This window comes from Pseudophryne corroboree, chromosome 2 (genome assembly GCF_028390025.1).
Source record: "Pseudophryne corroboree isolate aPseCor3 chromosome 2, aPseCor3.hap2, whole genome shotgun sequence".
NCBI classification, from domain to species: Eukaryota; Metazoa; Chordata; class Amphibia; order Anura; family Myobatrachidae; genus Pseudophryne; species Pseudophryne corroboree.
In genome coordinates, this window is record NC_086445.1 from 228,804,636 (window position 1) to 228,828,921 (window position 24,286).

General features: G+C 45.3%; 1 protein-coding gene across 5 annotated transcripts in view; it reads right to left on the reverse strand.

The window, feature by feature from the left end:
* The window catches only part of LRP1 (LDL receptor related protein 1), a 486,645-nt gene that overhangs the window by 64,178 nt on the left and 398,181 nt on the right, over positions 1-24,286 (reverse strand). For all 5 annotated transcript variants that reach the window (XM_063952427.1, XM_063952428.1, XM_063952429.1 and 2 more), the window contains 12 exons: positions 23,619-23,811; positions 20,968-21,093; positions 13,070-13,198; positions 12,025-12,144; positions 11,643-11,756; positions 6,338-6,487; positions 5,776-5,898; positions 5,467-5,583; positions 5,252-5,380; positions 4,668-4,790; positions 4,188-4,328; positions 3,861-4,048 (listed from right to left, as the gene is read on the reverse strand). In XM_063952427.1, coding sequence (XP_063808497.1) covers positions 3,861-4,048; positions 4,188-4,328; positions 4,668-4,790; positions 5,252-5,380; positions 5,467-5,583; positions 5,776-5,898; positions 6,338-6,487; positions 11,643-11,756; positions 12,025-12,144; positions 13,070-13,198; positions 20,968-21,093; positions 23,619-23,811 — 1,653 coding nt within the window. The remainder of the gene's footprint in view (positions 1-3,860; positions 4,049-4,187; positions 4,329-4,667; positions 4,791-5,251; positions 5,381-5,466; positions 5,584-5,775; positions 5,899-6,337; positions 6,488-11,642; positions 11,757-12,024; positions 12,145-13,069; positions 13,199-20,967; positions 21,094-23,618; positions 23,812-24,286) is intronic.

Consider the following 24,286-nt stretch of genomic DNA (forward strand, 5'->3'; position numbering starts at 1 on the left):
TTTATTCTCATTAATAGCTCACTATGTGTCTTCCTTTTATTATTTTATTATTTGGCTGCTCAGTTGGTGCATCTTCAGTAAGGGGCTACAGACTTGGAATATGTGGATGCGCACTGGGCCCTACTTCATTAGGGTGGTATTCCATTTAATCCACTACAGTTTTTGCTTGATACGCCCTCCTTATGACACTGCTTCCCTATTTTGGTGCAGGCTTGTAGAGTCTGGCAATTGGCAGCTAGGATTTTGGATAAGTTCTAGATCCTTGGTTCTTCTCTGTGGAGTAAACCCTCTCATTGTGAACGCCTTACTCTGGGTCCCTCTGGTTATCTCGTGGGGTGGGCACTGTGGGTCAACTGTATCAGGATGGCATCCTCCATCCCTTTTTACAGCTCTGGGTGGACTTTGGTCTTTCAAACAGTACGATTTATAGATACTTGCAGCTGTCACGCTCTGTGCCCAGTTGGAGTGAGGATGTTTAGGTGCCATGGAGGTTATCTGAGTCACCTGTACATACTTTGCTCTGCAACCTTGCTTCTAAAAAGCCTACATCTACTTCTCTTTGGTGCTATACTTGGGTTGAGGTTACAGTCTCTGAGACTACAGTGGGAAGGTGACTTGGGCCCCTTGACAGAAGATGTCTGGATGTTGGTACTTGGCTTTCCTAGTGTATCCTTGGCCAATGCTCCCCTTCAGCAGATATAGTTTTATATATCACACGGGGTCTACTGTACTCAGGTACATCATGCTAATCTTTGGTAGTTTGCCTCTACCTCCTGCCCTAAATGCAATACTCCTGTAATACGGTGACTTCTGGCATCTGCTGTGGTCGTGTCCCCTGCAGTAGACTGTGATATGGAGCCCTAGGTTTGGCCCCTGTATCTGTATTTTTGGCGTATGCCTTCCAGTTTCATTAAATTCATAATTACAACTGTGTGGGCCTGATTCGGAGGTTTACACTAATCACGTCGCTGCTGTGTCTTCTAAGAAGATATGCAAATTTTACAGGTGCCGTCAGACCTCTGACCACCACTGCGGTTGCTCAGAATGTCCGACGTAAGTAAGATGCCAGGGCCAGAACCACTGCGTAAAACAATGCAGTTGCTGGCTGTGAAATGACCCCAAAACAATTTTGACACACCTGCGTTTGAGTTGCCACACCCATTACCTCCTACAAATAGTCACTGACAATAACAATGCATCCTAATCCACAACGATTGCCATTGCAAGACCACCGCGGCACATGTAAAGTGATACTCTGGCGCATATGCAGTAGCAAAATCATCAGCCATCTGCACAAACATCGGCTTTGCATCTAGCGCTGATCAGACCCTATTTTCTCTGTTCTTCTAATGTTAGTTAAGGTGATTATTGCAAGAGTTTGGATGTCTCCACAGGCCCCGTTGCTCGCTGTCTGGATAAGTTTGGTGAATTCTAATGTTTCTACATTTGCTCTTTTAGAGACTTCTTGGCTTATCAAAATTGTGCAAATGTTTTTATTTATATTTTAAAGAATAGGAAAGTGGTCAGTAATGCCAATTCCACCTGTAATGTTTTAGTAGTCAGTAATGCCAATTCCACCTGTAATTGTTTGTTGGTCAGTAATGCCAATTCCACCTGTAACTGTTTAGTGGTCAGTAATGCCAATTCCACCTGTAATTGTTTAGTGGTCAGTAATGCCAATTCCACCTGTAATTGTTTAGTAGTCAGTAATGCCAATTCCACCTGTAATTGTTTGTTGGTCAGTAATGCCAATTCCACCTGTAATTGTTTAGTAGTCAGTAATGCCAATTCCACCTGTAGCTGTTTAGTGGTCAGTAATGCCAATTCCACCTGTAATTGTTTAGTGGTCAGTAATGCCAATTCCACCTGTAATTGTTTGGTGGTCAGTAATGCCAATTCCACCTGTAACTGTTTAGTGGTCAGTAATGCCAATTCCACCTGTAATTGTTTAGTGGTCAGTAATGCCAATTCCACCTGTAATTGTTTAGTGGTCAGTAATGCCAATTCCACCTGTAATTGTTTAGTGGTCAGTAATGCCAATTCCACCTGTAATTGTTTAGTGGTCAGTAATGCCAATTCCACCTGTAATTGTTTGGTGGTCAGTAATGCCAATTCCACCTGTAACTGTTTAGTGGTCAGTAATGCCAATTCCACCTGTAATTGTTTGGTGGTCAGTAATGCCAATTCCACCTGTAATTGTTTAGTAGTCAGTAATGCCAATTCCACCTGTAACTGTTTAGTGGTCAGTAATGCCAATTCCACCTGTAATTGTTTAGTGGTCAGTAATGCCAATTCCACCTGTAACTGTTTAGTGGTCAGTAATGCCAATTCCACCTGTAACTGTTTAGTGGTCAGTAATGCCAATTCCACCTGTAACTGTTTAGTGGTCAGTAATGCCAATTCCACCTGTAACTGTTTAGTGGTCAGTAATGCCAATTCCACCTGTAATTGTTTGGTGGTCAGTAATGCCAATTCCACCTGTAACTGTTTAGTGGTCAGTAATGCCAATTCCACCTGTAATTGTTTAGTGGTCAGTAATGCCAATTCCACCTGTAATTGTTTAGTGGTCAGTAATGCCAATTCCACCTGTAATTGTTTAGTGGTCAGTAATGCCAATTCCACCTGTAATTGTTTAGTGGTCAGTAATGCCAATTCCACCTGTAATTGTTTGGTGGTCAGTAATGCCAATTCCACCTGTAACTGTTTAGTGGTCAGTAATGCCAATTCCACCTGTAATTGTTTGGTGGTCAGTAATGCCAATTCCACCTGTAATTGTTTAGTAGTCAGTAATGCCAATTCCACCTGTAACTGTTTAGTGGTCAGTAATGCCAATTCCACCTGTAATTGTTTAGTGGTCAGTAATGCCAATTCCACCTGTAACTGTTTAGTGGTCAGTAATGCCAATTCCACCTGTAATTGTTTAGTAGTCAGTAATGCCAATTCCACCTGTAATTGTTTAGTGGTCAGTAATGCCAATTCCACCTGTAACTGTTTAGTGGTCAGTAATGCCAATTCCACCTGTAACTGTTTAGTGGTCAGTAATGCCAATTCCACCTGTAATTGTTTAGTGGTCAGTAATGCCAATTCCACCTGTAATTGTTTAGTGGTCAGTAATGCCAATTCCACCTGTAATTGTTTGGTGGTCAGTAATGCCAATTCCACCTGTAACTGTTTAGTGGTCAGTAATGCCAATTCCACCTGTAACTGTTTAGTGGTCAGTAATGCCAATTCCACCTGTAACTGTTTAGTGGTCAGTAATGCCAATTCCACCTGTAACTGTTTGTTGGTCAGTAATGCCAATTCCACCTGTAACTGTTTAGTAGTCAGTAATGCCAATTCCACCTGTAACTGTTTAGTGGTCAGTAATGCCAATTCCACCTGTAACTGTTTAGTGGTCAGTAATGCCAATTCCACCTGTAATTGTTTAGTAGTCAGTAATGCCAATTCCACCTGTAACTGTTTAGTGGTCAGTAATGCCAATTCCACCTGTAACTGTTTAGTGGTCAGTAATGCCAATTCCACCTGTAACTGTTTAGTGGTCAGTAATGCCAATTCCACCTGTAATTGTTTAGTAGTCAGTAATGCCAATTCCACCTGTAATTGTTTAGTAGTCAGTAATGCCAATTCCACCTGTGGCCTGCATTTATCAGTGTAGTGTACCTCAGTAATGTCACTGTTTTCTAATGTATTAATAAGGCTGCTATCATATAAATCCAGTTAGCTGCCTCTACCATGTGTACACAGCGTTCATATGGCTATTATATGTGAATGACAGGTACGCACTACATAAAACAAGAACTAGAATAGTGCTATTAATAATATAGGTGTGACAGCTTATCTTGGCATGATGGCATGTGTACCTTGTATCCAATCTTAAGGTCCTCACACTCTTGGCTGCAGCCACTCATCCTCTTGTTCAGACACTCATTGACAAAACAATTGAGTTCATCGGAGCCATCCCCGCAGTCATTGTTGTTATCACACAGAAGGTGTTCTGGGATGCACTTTCCATTTTTACAGAGGTAGAACGTCTCATTGCATTTGCCTTCTGCAAGAAACACAAAGCAAACTCTAAAGATCTCCAATATGTAGGACAGTGTGCGTCACTGCAGGAGTTACTTATGTAAAAGCACAGTCCTTGTAAAACCTATAGCTCAGTTAAAAGTCTCTTCTTTATTTAACCTTACCAGTGCTCGTACAACGTGGATTCTTTGGTGCTTCATCTGACCTATCATGGCAGTCAAACTCTCCATCACACTCCCACTGCTTGTTTAGTAGACACCGGCCATTAGCACAGCGGAACTCCTCAACACCGCATGTAGGATACTCTAAATATAACAAAGAAAGGAAAATGACTGGAAGCACACTACACGGTTATAATTACGTGCTGCAGCAGTTGGCACGTCAGTCTAGAGGTCACAGTTCTGCTCATCTTATGCATGAACTTATCTTAAATACCCTTCTTTGTTATTTCTGCATGATGACAGTACTGCAAAAGAATTTCCAGATACAGCACACATAATAAATAATAATAATATTAGGATCATGGATAAAGTGCTCAATATATTGTATCTGCTTGAAAAAACAAACTAAGAGGGTGATCTTTTCCAGTCGTGAAACAAGCAGCTTTGTAGCTGGCTGTCTCAAAGAGGTGCCCATTTACTTACCACACTCCGGAGACTCATCAGATCCATCGCTGCAATCAGAATCATGGTCGCACACAAACTGCTTCGGGATACACTGACGATTCTGGCACAAGAATTCCTTGGAGTCACAGGTATTGTTGAAAACTATAGTAAGGATACTGTATGAGCTTATTGTAGTAACAATTCTATTGACATTATATCAAATCTATAAACCTCATGTTTGTTATGTTTTATAGAAGTGTTGCAATGAAAGCACCCATCATTTTGTACCCTCCCTTTCCATCATATGAAACATATAAGCGTATCTGAATATGGGGCAGCAATTATCTGGGGTCCTTTCTTTTAACTGAAGACAGGAGCCATATTGCCCTGTGATCACATGCAGTCCTACTGAACGGAGTGCTATCATTAAACTGAATAAGACTAGGGGAATCTAATCCTCGAGCTACAGGCTCTTTGCTGCATTTGGGAGGTTAGGGGTGTGGGCAAGGATGCCAAACTAAACTAACCAACTATACTAGCATTGAGAAAAACAAAGCAAGAGTAATTAAAAAGCAAAACTACTTTAACAGTCATCGCTGCCTTAAAATTAATGTTCCACTCACTACAGCCAGCATGCACGCTCTCGTCTGCCCCATCTTGACAGTCTTTATCACCATCACAAAGCCAGCGGCGGAGTAGGCACACATTGGTGCCAGGGCACTGGTAGGATTCAGGACTACAGGTGGTAGATTCTAAAAGGAAAACACAGGGCTGTTGTTAACTTCACAGTTCTCTACTGGAGACATTCTTAGAAGCATAACCACGATATGTGACTTACGACAGGGGATTTCCTCATCTGATTTGTCCCCACAGTCGTCGGAACCATCACACACCCAGAGTTTGGAGATGCAGCGGTGGTTACTGCAGTTGAACTGCATGGAAGTGCAGAATTTGTCTGGCATAGGAGAGATAAGATAAGTTTGTTCAGGTCTGTGATTACAGTGTGGGAATTTAATTCAACTGGAATTGCAACTGTATTTTACAACAAATTTCCTTTTGGATTAAATATATATTGTTTTTCATCATTATGTCCATTAAAAGTATATATCTAGCGTCAATTCTACATGCTGAATGCTTCATGACTTACCACAATGGCTCTCATCTTCCCCATTCTCACAGTCATTCTCCTTATCACAGGTCCAGCTCATAGGAATGCAGCGCCCACTGGGGCAGGCAAAGTAGTTCACTGGGCACTTTCTCTTGCGAATACCTACGCAGTAAAATGGCATTTTTGGTGATCTTATCTTTTGTTTATTCAGACACTTTCAAAGATACATTAAACCAGGGATGGGGAACCTTCGGCCCTCCAGCTGTTGCTGAACTACACATACCAGCATGCCTTGCTACAGTTTTGCTATTTGGCCATGCTAAAACTGTTGCAGGGCATGCTGGGATGTGTAGTTCAACAACAGCTGGAGGGCCGAAGGTTCCCCATCCCTGAATTAAACCATTAACACTACTGGCAATGAATAAGTAGTCCGTTCCATTTTCTTAAAACTCCACATTTGAAAAATGAAGTGTGGCTGGGCCCTTCAGCACTGACGTTTGCTTCCTGACAATGCATTGTGGAAGCATCTCTGCAGGTACCCTCCCATTGGCTGCACTACCAATTACTATACCACTGGAAAGAAGAGGGCAGTTTTTATTACCTGGGCAGTTCATCTCATCCGTGAAGTCACCACAGTCGTTTGAACCATCACAGACCCAGCTGGGGGCATAGCAGAGAGAGGTCTTCTCGCACCTCTGGAAGGTCATTCCTTTTACTCCCAGCTTAAAGAAACTGTTGCAGTCAGTAATGTCTGGGGACCAAGAAGCCAGAAGCAATTAGGATGGTATGGATCCCCTTAAGAGGAAACCAATTTATGTCATCAACACATACACAGTAGACAGAACATGGGACCTATAGGCAAGGGCGGATTGGGGTTGAACACCAGCCCGGGAAATTTATGGAAGCAGCCCTAATGGGGGCAGAGCCTGTTGAGGGGGAAGGGTCTGTCAAGAGGGCGGGGTCACTCCTCAGAGGTCCTGATTCTGAGATAGACACAGTTGTGGCCTCCTTTGCTTTACGCTATGCTAATGTTTACCTGCGACTTTATGCATATGCTGCTACAATACAATTCCCTGATGTACATCTGTACGTCTGAATATACAAGGACTGATATGCCCACTTTCAGTGTCTACTGACACTGCAGTCATGCCTTTACTCTACTATTTTATTGATTTTTTATTTTACAAACCCGCTTTTTTTTAAAGTACAAGGAGGGGGAGCACACACTACATAAAGCACAGTACAGGGAGGGGGAGCACCCACTACATACAGCATAGTACAGGGAGGGGGAGCACCCACTACATACAGTACAGTACAGGGAGGGGGAGCACCCACTACATACAGCACAGTACAGGGAGGGGGAGCACCCACTACATACAGCACAGTACAGGGAGGGGGAGCACCCACTACATACAGCACAGTACAGGGAGGGGGAGCACCCACTACATACAGCACAGTACAGGGAGGGGGAGCACCCACTACATACAGCACAGTACAGGGAGAGGGAGCACCCACTACATACAGCACAGTACAGGGAGTGGGAGCACACACTACATACAGCACAGTACAGGGAGGGGGAGCACACACTACATACAGCACAGTACAGGGAGGGGGAGCACACACACTACATACAGCACAGTACAGGAAGGGGGAGCACACACTACATACAGCACAGTACAGGGAGGGAGAGCACACACTACATACAGCACAGTACAGTACAGGGAGAGGGAGCACCCACTACATACAGCACAGTACAGGGAGAGGGAGCACCCACTACATACAGCACAGTACAGGGAGAGGGAGCACCCACTACATACAGCACAGTACAGGGAGAGGGAGCACACACTACATACAGCACAGTACAGGGAGGGGGAGCACACTACATATAACAGTACAGGAAGGGGGAGCACACACACTACATACAGCACAGTACAGGGAGGGGGAGCACACACTACATACAGCACAGTACAGGGAGGGGGAGCACACACTACATACAGCACAGTACAGGGAGGGGGAGCACACACTACATACAGCACAGTACAGGGAGGGGGAGCACACACTACATACAGCACAGTACAGGGAGGGGGAGCACACACTACATACAGCACAGTACAGGGAGAGGGAGCACACACTACATACAGCACAGTACAGGGAGGGGGAGCACACTACATATAACAGTACAGGAAGGGGGGGCACACTACATATAACAGTACAGGAAGGGGGAGCACACACACTACATACAGCACAGTACAGGGAGAGAGCACACACTACATACAGCACAGTACAGGGAAGGAGCACACACTACATACAGTACAGTACAGGGAGGGGGAGCACACACTACATACAGCACAGTACAGGAAGGGGGAGCACACACTACATACAGCACAGTACAGGGAGGGGGAGCACACACTACATACAGCACAGTACAGGGAAGGAGCACACACTACATACAGCACAGTACAGGGAAGGAGCACACACTACATACAGCACAGTACAGGAAGGGGGAGCACACACTACATACAACACAGTACAGGAAGGGGGAGCACACACTACATACAGAACAGTACAGGGAGGGGGAGCACACACTACATACAGCACAGTACAGGGAGGGGGAGCACACACTACATACAGCACAGTACAGGGAGGGGGAGCACACACTACATACAGCACAGTACAGGGAGGGGGAGCACACACTACATACAGCACAGTACAGGGAAGGAGCACACACTACATACAGCACAGTACAGGGAAGGAGCACACACTACATACAGTACAGTACAGTACAGTACAGGGAGGGGGAGCACACACTACATATAACAGTACAGGAAGGGGGAGCACACACTACATACAACACAGTACAGGAAGGGGGAGCACACACTACATACAGCACAGTACAGGGAGGAGGAGAACACACTACATAGAGCACAGTACAGGGAGGGAGCACACACTACATACAGTACAGGGAGGGAGCACACACTACATACAGCACAGTACAGGGAGGAGGAGCACACACTACATACAGCACAGTACAGGGAGGGAGCACACACTACATACAGCACAGTACAGGGAGGGAGCACACACTACATACAGAACAGTACAGGGAGAGGGAGCACCCACTACATACAGCACAGTACAGGGAGAGGGAGCACACACTACATACAGCACAGTACAGGGAGGGGGAGCACACTACATATAACAGTACAGGAAGGGGGAGCACACACACTACATACAGCACAGTACAGGGAGAGAGCACACACTACATACAGCACAGTACAGGGAAGGAGCACACACTACATACAGTACAGTACAGGGAGGGGGAGCACACACTACATACAACACAGTACAGGAAGGGGGAGCACACACTACATACAGCACAGTACAGGGAGGGGGAGCACACACTACATACAGCACAGTACAGGGAGGGGGAGCACACACTACATACAGCACAGTACAGGGAAGGAGCACACACTACATACAGCACAGTACAGGGAAGGAGCACACACTACATACAGCACAGTACAGGAAGGGGGAGCACACACTACATACAGAACAGTACAGGGAGGGGGAGCACACACTACATACAGCACAGTACAGGGAGGGGGAGCACACACTACATACAGCACAGTACAGGGAGGGGGAGCACACACTACATACAGCACAGTACAGGGAGGGGGAGCACACACTACATACAGCACAGTACAGGGAAGGAGCACACACTACATACAGCACAGTACAGGGAAGGAGCACACACTACATACAGTACAGTACAGTACAGGGAGGGGGAGCACACACTACATATAACAGTACAGGAAGGGGGAGCACACACTACATACAACACAGTACAGGAAGGGGGAGCACACACTACATACAGCACAGTACAGGGAGGAGGAGAACACACTACATACAGCACAGTACAGGGAGGGAGCACACACTACATACAGTACAGTACAGGGAGGGAGCACACACTACATACAGCACAGTACAGGGAGGAGGAGCACACACTACATACAGAACAGTACAGGGAGAGGGAGCACCCACTACATACAGTACAGGGAGAGGGAGCACACACTACATACAGCACAGTACAGGGAGGGGGAGCACACTACATATAACAGTACAGGAAGGGGGAGCACACACACTACATACAGCACAGTACAGGGAGGGAGCACACACTACATACAGCACAGTACAGGGAGGGGGAGCACACACTACATACAGCACAGTACAGGGAGGGGGAGCACACACTACATACAGCACAGTACAGGAAGGGGGAGCACACACTACATACAGCACAGTACAGGGAGAGGGAGCACACACTACATACAGCACAGTACAGGGAGGGGAGCACACACTACATACAGCACAGTACAGGGAGGGAGCACACACAAGTAGTGAAACACAGACACAGGGGACCAGCGCAGCGGAATCTGTCCCAGTGGCCAATCCGCCCCTGATTACATACATAGCCACCACATTATTATAGGAATAGCACCACATTACATGTATAGCACTGCATTACACAAATAGCACCACATTACATAAATAGGCCCATCATCTTGGACAGTCATTTGGCAGCTATAGGGCTGAAGGACTTTGCATAAAAGATTGTCCCAGGGCTGGTTGTGAGTGCTGATCAGCTGACATCCTGAGAACAAGGTACGTTCTGCTCCTGTCCAGTCCCCAAACCATACACTGTGATCGGGGATGCCCTAACCCTTACACCATCATGATAATGCAAATAATTAAATTAAAAATAACCTCTCTGCCAGGTCCCCTTCAGTGCTCAGTCGCCACTTTGGCCAGTTCAGTGAGAGTGCGGGAGGTAGGGTGGCAGCGGGTGTAGTGAACCCAGCTCCTACCATCATTATGCTGCTGCTTCCGGGCCCAGGCTCGGTGAAGAGACCTTTGCTGGGCCAGGGAGATAATGCTGCTGGGCTGGGTAACTTTTTCCAGGTCCCCCATTGGAAGAACAGCTTCACCACTTTTCACGGCTAGCGGCACCCGGAAGTGCTTGCTAGCTAAACTTCTGGATTGCGTTCCAATGAACCGCAAGTACTGGAAACAGTGTGAGCCAGCCCAACCGGAGTGTGAATCGGCCTGGCTGAGGGGGATATGGGACCAGCCAATCAGAATCTGTCATGGTGGGCCAATCAGCCCCTGCCTATAGAGGAAATAATCTGCACAATTATAACCTTGTGAAATGACAAGATTATTGCAAGCTTAAAGGCAGTGACTTTGGTTAGAGTCTTGTAGCCAACAATTACACCTAGCATGCCTGTCCAGTATAATACATTATTATAAGGCGAGCTCTGGGAGGACAGAAACCTCCCGTGGAGCAGATAATTGAGGCCAAGGCTCCTAGGAAGACAAATAAGACCTTAGTAAATTGATTTATTTTTTTCCCATTGAGTGGAAAACAGAAAACAGTATAAAGTAATCAGCACAAAGGTAAAGGATTGCAGTAAATGCAGCTACTGACAAACCCCATCACAACAGTGTACTCCTTTAGACTGGGCAGTATGTTAACAACAGCAGCAAATAAAGCAGGCAATAAAAAGAAAACCCTGTCACACCTCTGTTCAGAAACATGGAGATCAGAATGCCTGATGATCATCACTAGCAACTAGGCGCTACATATAGCAGATGTTCCCAGTTAATGAACTGATAGACCCATTACTCCAAATGAAGGTCCACAGAAACTAATTTAAAGGAATTAAAGGATTTTGTATACTTCTGCGGCTATATCACTGTGCACCCTATAGTAATAGTTATCTGGTATTATTAAACAATATAGATTTGTTGGACATTAGGTCATTTTGGGGCATAGGACAATACACATAAAAAATAATGGCATTATATTATTTATCTCCACAACAGTAGACATGTAGCAATTGAATATTACTTACTGCAGTTCATCTCATCTGAGGCATCTTCACAGTCAATGAGTTGGTTACAGCGACTGGAGTTCCCAACGCAGTTCCCATCTCGGCACCGGAACTCCTCGAGCGCGCAGCCGGTTTCTGTCAGATATAGCAGAGATAGATAAGCCTGATCTCTAGGAAGAACAATGTATAGTGCCATAGGATAAGACAAAAGACTTGCCACTATAAGTACTTTACAGAGAACAACTAAGGGTAAAGGGAACAGTCCGTATTTCAAACATCACACATTGTATGAGAGTATGAATTTCAATGGGATCCATATGATGATTTTATTAAGATCATTGCCTAGGAGGACAGTACACCAAGGAGTAACAGCAGGGCAGCCCAAACGTTTGGACACACTCACTGTTGCAAGATGCCTCATCTGTGTTATCGCCACAGTCATCAAGACCATTGCACCAGTAGGCGGTGGCGATGCAACGCCCATTCATACAGTGCCGGAAACCTTTCTTACAACGCCGATTAGCTGTGGAAAAAAGGCAAAAATCATAATACTGCAATTCAAAAAAACATTTAATTCTTTTTTTAATGGGTTTACATATAAAACAAATATGCTAACAATTTTTTTCACATAGTACAAGGTGAGCTACAAATAGTTAGGATTCTCTAGCTTTCTATGCAAGGGCAGATAGTTCAATGAATAGAGTGTCTGACTGCAATGCCTCAGGCAAAGAGTTTGAATCCCAGGAATGTCAGCATCTTTGTTCATGAATGTTGTATAGGTATTAGCGATGAAAGTGGTGGGGGAAAGAAACTGGGGTATACTTCAGGAGGTGCTGGGCTTCAAAAAGGGGGAAAGGTACAAGTGAAAGTACTTAAAACAAGTGACAAGTGCCGCCAACAGCGCCCCCTACCCTGCAGCGCTATGTGCGGTGGTACACTACGCAGTACCCTAGTTATGACCATGCTCTACACTCATCCACACCATATTACATCATTCTATATTGTATGCGTCTCTCTCGCTCTCTCTCTCTCTTTATATATATATATATATATATATATATATATCTATATATCCACACTCTTGCTACAACATGGATGTGCTTCATTTTGAAGCAGCTAGTGATACAATGACAAGGAGCCAATCGGATCATTGAAATGGTAACAGCAGCATGAGGGGAGAGTGTGGAATGTCTGCACTTGGAATTTATAGTGATGACAGAGCTGGTTGCAGCAGTGACAGTGTCATGATGTGAGAAGGGATATGGAAATAAGCTGAAGTCATAGGTGCTAAACAGTGGCAGGGAGTAGGGTCCTCCAGCAGCACATGCAATTGGTGCACGGAAACCATGCTGTCAAAACTGTGTCTCTATATGAAGCCATTCATAAATCCAACCCATTTCAGGGCACATCTAACCTTTTTTGGCTCCAGCGCAAACCAAAGCACTTACCACAATAGGAGTGCTTTTCATCTGCCTTGTTTTTACAGTGGGCCACAGTATCACACGTCAAGCTGTAGTTGATGCAGTCACCATTACCACATTCAAACTCATCATGTGGATTGCAAGTAGAGTTCGGAGCTATTGAAGATAAGAACATGAAAAGTCAGTACAGTAAATGTGGTATAGGCTACTTTTAATGTGTTTTAACATTATACAGAAACAGAGTGCAGTAATACAGAATTTTATTTACTCTGAAAACTTATTTTTTTTTGAATACTTCTATTAAATCATTGTGTCAGAATTTACTGGGGGACACTGGAATACAAAAGGTGAGAACCCAGGGTCCTCCAATGGAGTCATAAAAAAATAATTTAACATAAGTATAAAAACACCATTTCTCCATCATTCTTTTGGAGGCCAACACTGTGGATGTTCCTACGCTCCTCCTATTTCATGAAGGCCTGCTCTGCAGTTCTTTTTTTTAATAAAGTAATTTTTATTCAATAATATGTAGATTGAGTTACAGACATTGCATATCAACGGCATATCACATCATCACATTAATCACATCTTCGTTTACATACATTTTGTCAGCCCGTCTGAACTTGCAACATCTGCAACCAGTATATAAATCAACATATCAGTTTTTTAATTTTTACCCTTAAACTAACCCACAAAAGGGTACATAAAAAGAAAAATAAAAAGAAATAAGAAACATAGGAAGAACATAGTGAGAAATAGTCATCTGAACTAGGACCTTATCAGTCGCATATGTACTGTATTAAGGCAAGCCCGCAGAGCTGCGCTGTCAGCCTTTTAGACATACATCATTATATATTAGATCAGTGGCACAATAGCTCTTCGGTATCCTCTATGATTGAGGGACTAGGTGGGAGTGGGGAGATTCCAGCCAGCGAGACCAAATTCTTTCAAACTTGGCCGCTGCGTTCTGTTTCATATAAATATATCTTTCCTTGAGTATTGTGTCGTTAACCAAGGTCTTGAGTGCAGAGATTAAAGGACCGCTAGGGGCCATCCAGAGTCTCGCAATGCACACCTTAGCCAAGGCACATACATTGCGAGCATATAGATCGACCGGGCCAGTCTCAGAAGTAGAGCCTCCTATCCCCAAAATACAGAATTGTGGGGTAAGCAGTCCGCCAGTCACTCCAGTACTCTCCAGCACCGATCTAACCCCCGACCAGAACACCCGTAGTCTTGGACAATCCCACACCATATGCCAAAATGTTCCCATATCCGCCTCGCACTTAGGGCAGAGACCAGATCTGCCAGTCCCAAAAGAGGCCAGTCTAGCTGGAGTCATATATGTTCTATGTAGAATGAAGAATTGGATTTGTTGGTATCTGAGGGACCTGGTGACCGTGGCGGGGTATTTCAGAGCAAGAGCCCAGTCCTCCTCACCCATGAGACCTACATCCTCCTCCCATTTTCCACGGAGACGTGTCAGCGGGTCCGCATGGATTTTGGTGAGAAGATATCCATACGCAAGGGAAACCATCTTAGTTCGACCCAATGTAGTTACAAAGGTCTTGATGGGAAATGGGAGGATTCGCGGGGGGGAATCCGCAAACTGGGACTGGAGGGCATGTCGAAGTTGAAGGTATCTGAAAAAATATGAGTTAGGTAAGCCAAACTCATCTTTCAGTTGCTGAAAGGATTTGAGTGAGTCATTTAGGTAGAGTTGGGAAATAGAGACCACCGATCTAGGGGCCCACACCTCCCGTCCCTCAAGCGCATGCAACTCAGGAAGCCAGTCAGAGTACCAAAGGGGGGTGTCTGGGTCCAGGTCGACGTACCCTAAGAGGTCTCTCAGGGCCCGCCATATTTTTAAGGCCTGAAAAATAATAGGGGGAAGGAACCGGGCCCCGCTCCCACTCAGCAGCACCTGTATAGGAGAGAGGTGAGGAAAATAGCAGCGGATAAACTCGCACTGCAAGGTATCATCACCAGAATCCCGCACCCATACACTAATATGAGTCAGCTGAGCAGCGTAGTAATACATCTGGAAATTAGGCAAGGCTAGGCCGCCATCAGAGCGCAGCCTAGTAAGAGTATTTAATTGTATCCTAGGTCGTTTGTTAGCCCAAACAAGTGAGGATAGAACACTATTTAGTTTCCTAAAGAATGTTGGATAGATATATACAGGGGATTGAAGTATAATGTATAGGAGTTTGGGCAGTATGATCATTTTGATGAGATTAACCCTGCCAGACACCGTCAATGGAAGCCTACACCAGGTTTTGGATTTGCACACTATCTGCTGCATGGTCGGGTCCAGATTCAGAGGGATGAAATCAGAAGGGTCATTAGTTATTTGGATTCCAAGGTATTTAAATTGTGTTGTCCAACATAATGGTAGGGAAATTTTTGGAACAGTAGGAGGGAGGCCTATGACTGGCATAATATATGATTTAGACCAGTTGATCAGAAGACCCGAGTGAGCACCAAAGTCCTCAATCACACGCAGCAGAACGGGCATTGACCTGGCGTAGTCTTGCAAAAATAATAACATGTCGTCGGCATAAAGTGCTATCCTATCCTCGCGTGAGCCCGTGCAAATTCCCATAATATCTGGGTGTGATCGTATCAAACAGGCCAAGGGCTCGATGGCCAAGGCAAACAGTGCGGGGGATAGGGGACAGCCCTGTCTGGTACCCCGGGACAATTGAAAGGAGGGGGATACATAACCATTCACCAAGATCCTGGCACTCGGATGCTGGTACAATAATTTAGTCCATCTGATATAGTTGGGCCCAAAGCCCATACAAGACATCACCTCCCATAAATAGGCCCATTCAATACTGTCAAAGGCCTTGGCCGCGTCCAGCGAGACCACAGCCGAGTCAGAAGGGAAGTCACGTGGGAGTTGTAAAATGGTATACAGTCTACGTAGGTTGATAGATGTGGACTTCCCAGGCATGAAACCAGTCTGATCTGGATGAATGAGGGAGGTGATCACTGTATTAAGTCGTTTTAAGTCGTACTGCCAATATCTTTGCCAGGATCTTGGCGTCGGTGGGGATTAGGGATTAGGGATATCGGTCTATAGGAATCCGGAGACCTAGGGTCTTTACCGGGCTTCGGGATCACTATTATAATTGCCTCTGACATAGAGGGGGGAAGTTCGTTATTGGAAAATATATCTAAGAATAAGGCATGGAGCCTGGGCCCGAAAAAATCAACGTGAGTTTTGTATACTTCTGAGGGAATTCCGTCACACCCCGGGGCCTTGCCATTGGGAGACATACCAATAGCCGCAGTCACCTCCGCGAGCGTCAAGGGTGCTTCCAGTGCCTCACGGGCCTCGGGGGGGAGCACTGGTAGCGAGATACCCGCCAAATAGTAGGAGAGATCCATAGTGGAGAACGTCAATTGTGAACTGTAAACTTTGGTGTAGTAGGATCGGAATAGCTGCGCAATGTCCGGTGTGGTGTCAACAAAGGACCCATCCCCATCGGACATTTGTGTAATTACAGTCCCAGGGCGATCCTGATGTATCAGCCGGGCCAGGAGGCCACCTGTCCTATCAGCCTGCATATAAATATTGAGGAAGCTATAAAAGATGCAGCTTGCTGCAGTACAGCGTATGAAAAAGGAGGGGGGACATACACTGCTAAGATGTAATATGGCTGGGAACTTAGTTTGCATTCCAGAAACACAAATTTGCCATACGTGTCAGTTTTGACCGATATTAACTCAAATTGCACCGTTTTCTTAATCAGAACAGACACTCCCCTGGAGAAGGAGGAATGAGAGGCATGATAAGCCCATCCCACCCAGGCCCGTCTCAGAGATAGCAACCTATTTCCCTGCAAGTGGGTCTCGCTGAGGCATGCAATGTCCGGGTCATATTTCTTAATCATATTTAGAACCAAAGAACGTTTGATTTTGTTATTTAGTCCCCGGACATTCCATGCCAGGAATTTCAAGTTACTCATGACCCCAGGTATATTCTATGTACCACACGGATAGACATCGCACAATATATATCCAAACATCAGCACCATTAGCCATAGCGACATATATCTCATAGGAGCTCTGCGTTATAAGCCACAATATCTGGTATATCAAACATCCCAGTTTTAGAGAAAACATAGATATGAAAAATAATAAACTAAAGAAAAGAAACCAAAAACAACAAGAAGAGCCGCAACTAGCAGCTTCCCAACCATCCCTCCCCTCCCCGTACACCACCCCGAACTCCGGCATACTTATATCCCAAAACGCCAAATCCAACTACCAAATGCTAAGAAGGCCCAGATTCTCAACTTAACCTAAACCCTCTAAACCAGTAGCACCTGAACATGGAAAAGTCTTGAGCCACCAATGCAAAAGGTGGGGGGCTCCCCGAATTGTGGTCGTCTCCTCCGGTGGTCAAGATCCCGGCATCTTCAGCGCGGGGAATCAGTCCGGAGCTAGCTGACGAGCACCCGGCGCATATCCGTCCAGCCACTGGGCCGCCTCTCTAGGAGAATTAAAAAACTTGGTCTCCCCATCCGCCACCACTCGGAGCCGAGAGGGAAACAGCATGGAGTATGAGAGGTTGAGGTCCCGCAGGCGTCGCTTGATAGGCATAAACTGGGCCCTGTCCTTCTGAACGTCCGCGGCAAAGTCCGGGAAGGCCGACACTCTGACTCCGTTGCGGACCAATGGGCCCTTTGTGCGGCCAAGGCGGAGGACCGAGTCACGATCCTTATAGTGCAGGAATTTGGCGATGAAGGTGCGAGGAGGGGCACCAGGAGGTAATGGCCGAGATGGTATCCTGTGCGCTCGCTCCACCGTGAATTGTGCCGTAAAGGACTCAGCCCCATATATCTCTTTGAGCCAGGATTCGAGGAAGTCCTCCGGCTGCGAGCCCTCCTCTCTCTCTGGCAGACCCACAAATCGGACATTGTTTCTGCGCAGTCGACCCTCCATGTCTAGGAGCTTGGTTTGGAGAGATGAGACCTGCTGGGTCACTGCGGACACGGATTGCTTAAGGGGGCCACACACATCCTCCAAGTTGGAAACACGCGTCTCCGCCTCACCCACTCTCTCACGTATACGTTGAACATCTTGTCGTAGTAAGGAGAGGTCGCACTGCACCTTTTCCATCTTATCGGAGAGACGCTGCTCACTGCCCGCTATAGCTTCCAACACCTGCTGGATAGACGGCGCCTCCGCTGTCATTGGGGAGTTGGTGATAGACGCTGGAGGGGAGCTTGAGTGTGTTGGAGAGGCACCCTGAGGTGGAGCCGATGACCCCTTGGGGTTGGGTTGCCTAGTAAATCTTTCCAGTTTGGCCGCGGCCGCACTCCGGCCTCCCCCAACCATATTGACAGATGTCGGTCACCCACTCCTCCGAGCAGAGTTGTAGTATAAAGTATAATTAGGAGACAGCAGGCTGTATGCTTTTAAAGCCGGGAAGGATCTTTGGTTCCAAATATCAATGGACAAGAGCACAGGCTTTGTGTAAAAAATAAAAAATAGTATATGATATTGATGTTATTGAGGGGAGAATGTCCTGCAGCAAATTCCAGGTAGAAGCAGAGTATTAGTGTGTGTCACACTATGAATTATTAATGTAACACAAGAGTGCATTGAGTTGCAGTGTGCATGCAGTCCTTGCAGGGTAGGCAGGGGTGTCTGTGTGCTGAGACTGTCTATTGAACTGCACCCAAAATGGCCACCGGGCTTTTAATCACTTCACCCCTTCACTGGAGTACCTGTGCCTTATTGTGTAGTCAGGAGTCTCAGGTCCTCATCAGCCAGGTACGGGAGGGCAGGAGGGCTTTCAGTGTCCCCTGCAGTGTGCCCAGCGTCAGCCAGCGTCGCCCGCCCGTTCGTCCGTCCGTCAAGAGGGTCCTGTAGCCGCGCGGCCGGGAGCGCCAAACTCGAGGCCGGGGGGTCCGGAGGAGTCACAGGCCTCAAAGCCGGAAGTCGTCCGCCGCGGTCAGACAGCGCCCAGAGACCCCGGACAAAGGTGCCCGCCGCTGCTCGGAGGTGAGGGGGGACCAGCACCGGGGGGTAGACGCTCCGGAGGGACACAGGATAGGTGCAGGATATATAAAATCGGGGAGCTCCCGGGATCCGCTGCTTACTCCCTCACCGCCGTGGCCACGCCTCCTGCTGCTCTGCAGTTCTACCAAAAACTTGCCCTTAGAACACCGAATTTACGGCATCATTGCAGTGGAGAGGGTAAACTGTTTGCAACCTGCATTAGAGCTGGAACCTCCTATCACATTTGGCTATGGACTCCAACTGAGGGGAAGGAAAGTATTTATTTATTCTTATTAAACAGCAATTTGATGGGAACATAATATTCTTGCTGCTCTGAATATTTAGAGCTTGCCAAATTACTCCAAAAATCCTCTACTCTGCTTTCTATTGGAATCCTGGTCAAAGTACAAGAAAACCTCACGCTTTGAATCAGGTTCAGCAACCTCCCTTTACTCCTGTAAGGAACACTTAGGGTTAAATTTACTAAGATGGGAGTTCTATTTAAGATGGATGTTGCCCATAGCAACCAGATTCCAGGTATTATCTTCCAGAAGGTGCTAGATAAACGAGAAGTAGAATCTGATTGGTTGCTATGGGCAACATCCCATCTGAAATAGAACTCCCACCTTAGTAATTTTACCCCTTAGAGTCTGATTCATCCCAAGACTAAAAGTACAGCAGACATCTGATGCGTTCAAGGTTTAGCTGCATGATCCTTCCAAGGTGTAATCTTGACAACAACCTATACAGCTCCACCAAGCATTGCGGCCATGCTGGCTAGCTTGGTGAGGCACCTGGTCAAGCCCTCGTATCCCCCCCCCCCCCAAAAAAAAAACAAAAAAGAGAGGGGAAAAAAAAAAAAAAAAAAAAAGGTAAGGGCTGCATTCCAGGGCTTCCGCAGACAGCATGGTCCACAAGGGAAGTGCAGTGAGCTGTGTAAGCTCAGCAACAGACTGGGCCACGGTTTCCACCCAGGTTAGCTCTGCCATTTCAGTGAAACCCCCTGTAGGCAAGTGTGGATGCTAGCCACCTGCATTATATACTGCGCGTAATGACAGCACCTGACTGGCTATTAGGCAGCATTTCAGATAGGGATAACAACTCTCCAAGGTCTCCAAGAGACCAGCACCAGGGTTATCTTTCATCCAGAACTGCCACATCTGCCTCCATGTGCCTAGTTTAGGGCTGCACCAAAAGATAGCCACACACCCCACACCTGAACCCCCCTTTCTTGAGCACCAGGGACATTGCACATACTGAACACATGGCTGGCCACAACTAAATACCCACTCAGGGGAGATATATTTACTAAATCACCAAGACTCCAGTGTGACATCAGAGGACAGCTCCTGGTACCTGATGACACTAGTGGCATGGGGTTACCAACACAGAGACCCTTCCCTGGTGAAAGTGGGCAGGCAGTGATCCTGGCAATTTTACCAACTCAGCCTGCTATACACATTCGGCAAAACAGATTCACAAAGAAAAGAAACAAAACAAAAAAAAAAAAAAGTGTAGAAAAAAAAACCTATTTGAACAATCTGCTGCCAATGTCAGCCTAAGAATAAGCACGTTGAAAAAGCTGATTTCCCAGAGGGAGGGAAGGAAGTGCAGACTGCTGTTGCTAAAGTTAAAGTGCCCAATCTCCAGCATGAAGCATCTATGGCTCTGTGTTCCAGAGTCCCCTAAAATGATGATAAGAGTAAGTACTGAAATTAAAAATCTGCGTTTGCTGAAAATTTACAGATACCCTCAGATTTAAGCTACAGAACCAAGTCAAACCTCCAGACTTCAAAAGATATGACCATCCACAAACAAACATTTTGCAAACTTATAATTTGTATTATATTGAGTCACTTTACTTACCAAGGGGAATGTTTTAGCATGCTATAAATAAAATGTTCTACCTTTGCATGTGAAATCTTCTTGCAGAATCCTATCACCTCTGCAGGAGCAGTTCACCCTCCCATCCGCAGTGAGAAGACACAGGTCTTGACAAAAACTGTTGTTGTTATTACATGGTGATAATTCACCTTGGGAAAGAGACAAAGAAAAAGTGAAGTATTAGAAATGTCACATCACAACTTGAGAATAGAATACTCCTGTGTGCTGTGAGGGCAAGTCAGGAAGATCGCTTCTAATGATACTGTCCCTCCACTATGAATACAAACTCTATTGTATACCAGTATTTGCCCCCATTAATGGTTACGAAAACTAGTAATGAGTGAACTGCACTTAAAATAATAGGCCAATCTATTAGTTAGCCCTGTATGGTGTCAGTCTAATGCGTGCATGCTGGACACCATGCACCTGGAAACTGTTGGGGACAGTGACATACTGCCAATTGCCACCAAAAAAGTTCCCTCAACTCCAATCACCTCAGATCTCACAGGGATCTTCTCCCCAATCACCATACAAACTTGGAAACCTCCATAATAGGGAACTCGCACCTAACTACTCCCCTTGTGCTGCATGTATGTGTAAAGGGAGACGTGATCACACTCCCATAATGGCACGCAGTGCTCAATTTAGGGCCACATGGGCTAAAAATGTTCAAGCTCTTATTATGAGAATCCGGAGTAGTGACCAGTGTTGTGTGGGCGTGCATACCCCCTACATCAGACCTGGCCAAAAAGTCATTTGCGAGCTACTGGTAGATCTACCAGCAGCTTGCGAAGCATCCGCCGGTAGATCGTGACCAACTTAACTGAAATAAACCTGATACGGCATCCGGGTCCTCAGAATCCCAGCTCCCAGTAGTGCAGCGCACCAGTGACGTCATGATGTCGGCCGTGTGCTGTTAGGAGCCCGCCGCCGCTGCTTCAGTTTGACTGCCTGGTCTATCTGCTTGTTACAGAGTGTGCAGAGTGCCATGGGGAGCTGCTGTACCGCCTGGTGCACGCACCAGCACATAGGCTCCCTACAGCACCAAGTACATCTGTGGACTGATCACAACACACTATCTGCAAGTGCAGGAGCCGCATCTGGAGGTAGTGTTTATGTTATATGGGGAAGAGGGGAGGGAGCTAAAGCAATTTAATATAGGTTTAATTTTTTGTGGTGGACATTCTTTTTTCTACTGTGAGGGCAATGTGTTTGAGGTTTTTCCTGTGTGGGAGCAATGTGAGAGGTTTTTTTTCTGTGTTGGGCAATGTATTTAATACTGTGGAGGCCAATGTTTAATTACACCGTGCAGTGAGGTCACGTCCCCTTTTTGTTATGCCATGCCCCCCTTGTCGGGCAAGTGCCAAATGTCCCACCCATGTAGATCACTAAAGCTTTTCAGTTTTCAAAAGTAGATCGTCTGCTCCAAAAGTCTGGCCACCCCTGCCCTACACTACGAGACCCAATGTCTACCTAAAAATGTAAACGTAAAAACATTGCATCATTTGGTGAGGAGAAAAGAGATACAACTTCAATACTTCTCATTTATGGCAGACCTTGTGGCCAGCTGGTGCTATCATGATGACTGACCCTATTCTTATGTGGAGACCTGGATCTGTAGTTCCATGGCCCTGCATGTAAGTAAAGTTTAGAGTGGGTGTGTAGATGGTATTGCTGCTTATGCAGAGTTGGATGGAAGTTTAAATGCACCTTTTTTCTTCTGTACTAGTGCACCTGAATGGTGACGTGTATCACATAGGGGGCGGTAGCACAACGGTGCATATGAACGATTGTACGCATTTATTTCCTTATGGCCATCTTGTGTTCAACTCGGTGCTCAACCCGGCCCTTTTTTTTCCCACACCAATTCAACAAAATAGCACAAAAAGTAAAAAAAAACAAAAAACAAACAAATACAAAAACACTGGGATTTTCAAGACTTTTTGATAGAATGAAAAACAAAAACCAAAAAGAAGTTGCGATATAAATTGAAACAGTTACAGCCACTAGAATATTATTATATAATTTTCTTTCGAGAAAATTCCCATGGCAAGTCTCACAGGACTTCGATTATATATACTATCTTGAACTAAGGGGTCTATTTACTAATCCCTGGATGGAGATAAAGTGACTGGAGTTAAAGTCCAAGCCAACCAGCTCCTAACTGTCATTTTTTCAAACACAGCTTGTAACATGGCAGTTAGGAGCGGACTGGCTGGTACTTTATCTCCGTCCACTTTATCTCCATCCAAGTATTAGTAAATAGACCCCTAAGAGTAGTTTGGATAATTAGACAGATATTAAACTATACATTTACATTTTTTTGGTGTTTACTATACAAAGGTTTTTTGTTTTGTTTTTAGTTTAAACCATCAAATAAGATAGTATATTATCACTGCATGAAACAAAAAAAATGAATAAAAAAAAACAAACATTGAATTGTACAATACAAAAACAAAATATTGTTTAAAGTATCATTTAAAATAATTTAGGTTCCCATAGATTAATTTTGGACAACTGACATTTTACTGTACTTACTGACCAATATCTGATATCGGCTTATACCACTGAGATGCCCATAATATACTTCAATTGTGGCACAAAGCCTCTTTGACTGTACTTTTAATATTTGTGTCCCTGCATGTCAGGGTTGATATAATGACTTTATACTTACAGCTGTTTGTATCATTTGCTACAGCAATGATGCCCATGGGTTGCTGTGGAATATCGCCTCTAAGGAGTTTCAGGTCGGAACCATCATATTTGTTTGCCCGCTGAACAGCACGCCTCACCCAGTCAGTCCAAAAGATGTAATCACCGTACACAGCTAGGCCGAAGGGGTGCACTGGGTCAGACTTTAATATCCACTGAAACACATTTATACAACAATATAATACAGCATGTTAGGATTGATATGGAAAGGCAACGCAGTAAGGAGAAAAGTATGTAGCTTTAACTTTTATCACTAATAGGGGGAAGACTGCAAGAACAAACAGCTCTGGAGAAAAGTTTACACTAAAAGAAAAATGACAGTAAAGCACATTTGCAATGCAACGGATAGATAATTCTCAGTGTCACAGTCAAATTATAAAATTATTTATCCTACTTGTAAGAGGCATATAATAAAAATCTGGGACAATGGATGTGGTTTGTGGGAATCCAAAGTGTTCTGTACCCTTTGTTGCCTGGGGTCTGAAACACTGGGGATTTTCCCTATTTTATAGATATGCGATTGTGGGTTTGGTGTTTTCAGCCCACTGGGCGCTGGGTATGAATGGAGTACAATATATTTGAAAGAGTACTAGATTTTTTTTAATATAACAAAGTATGACATATACACTG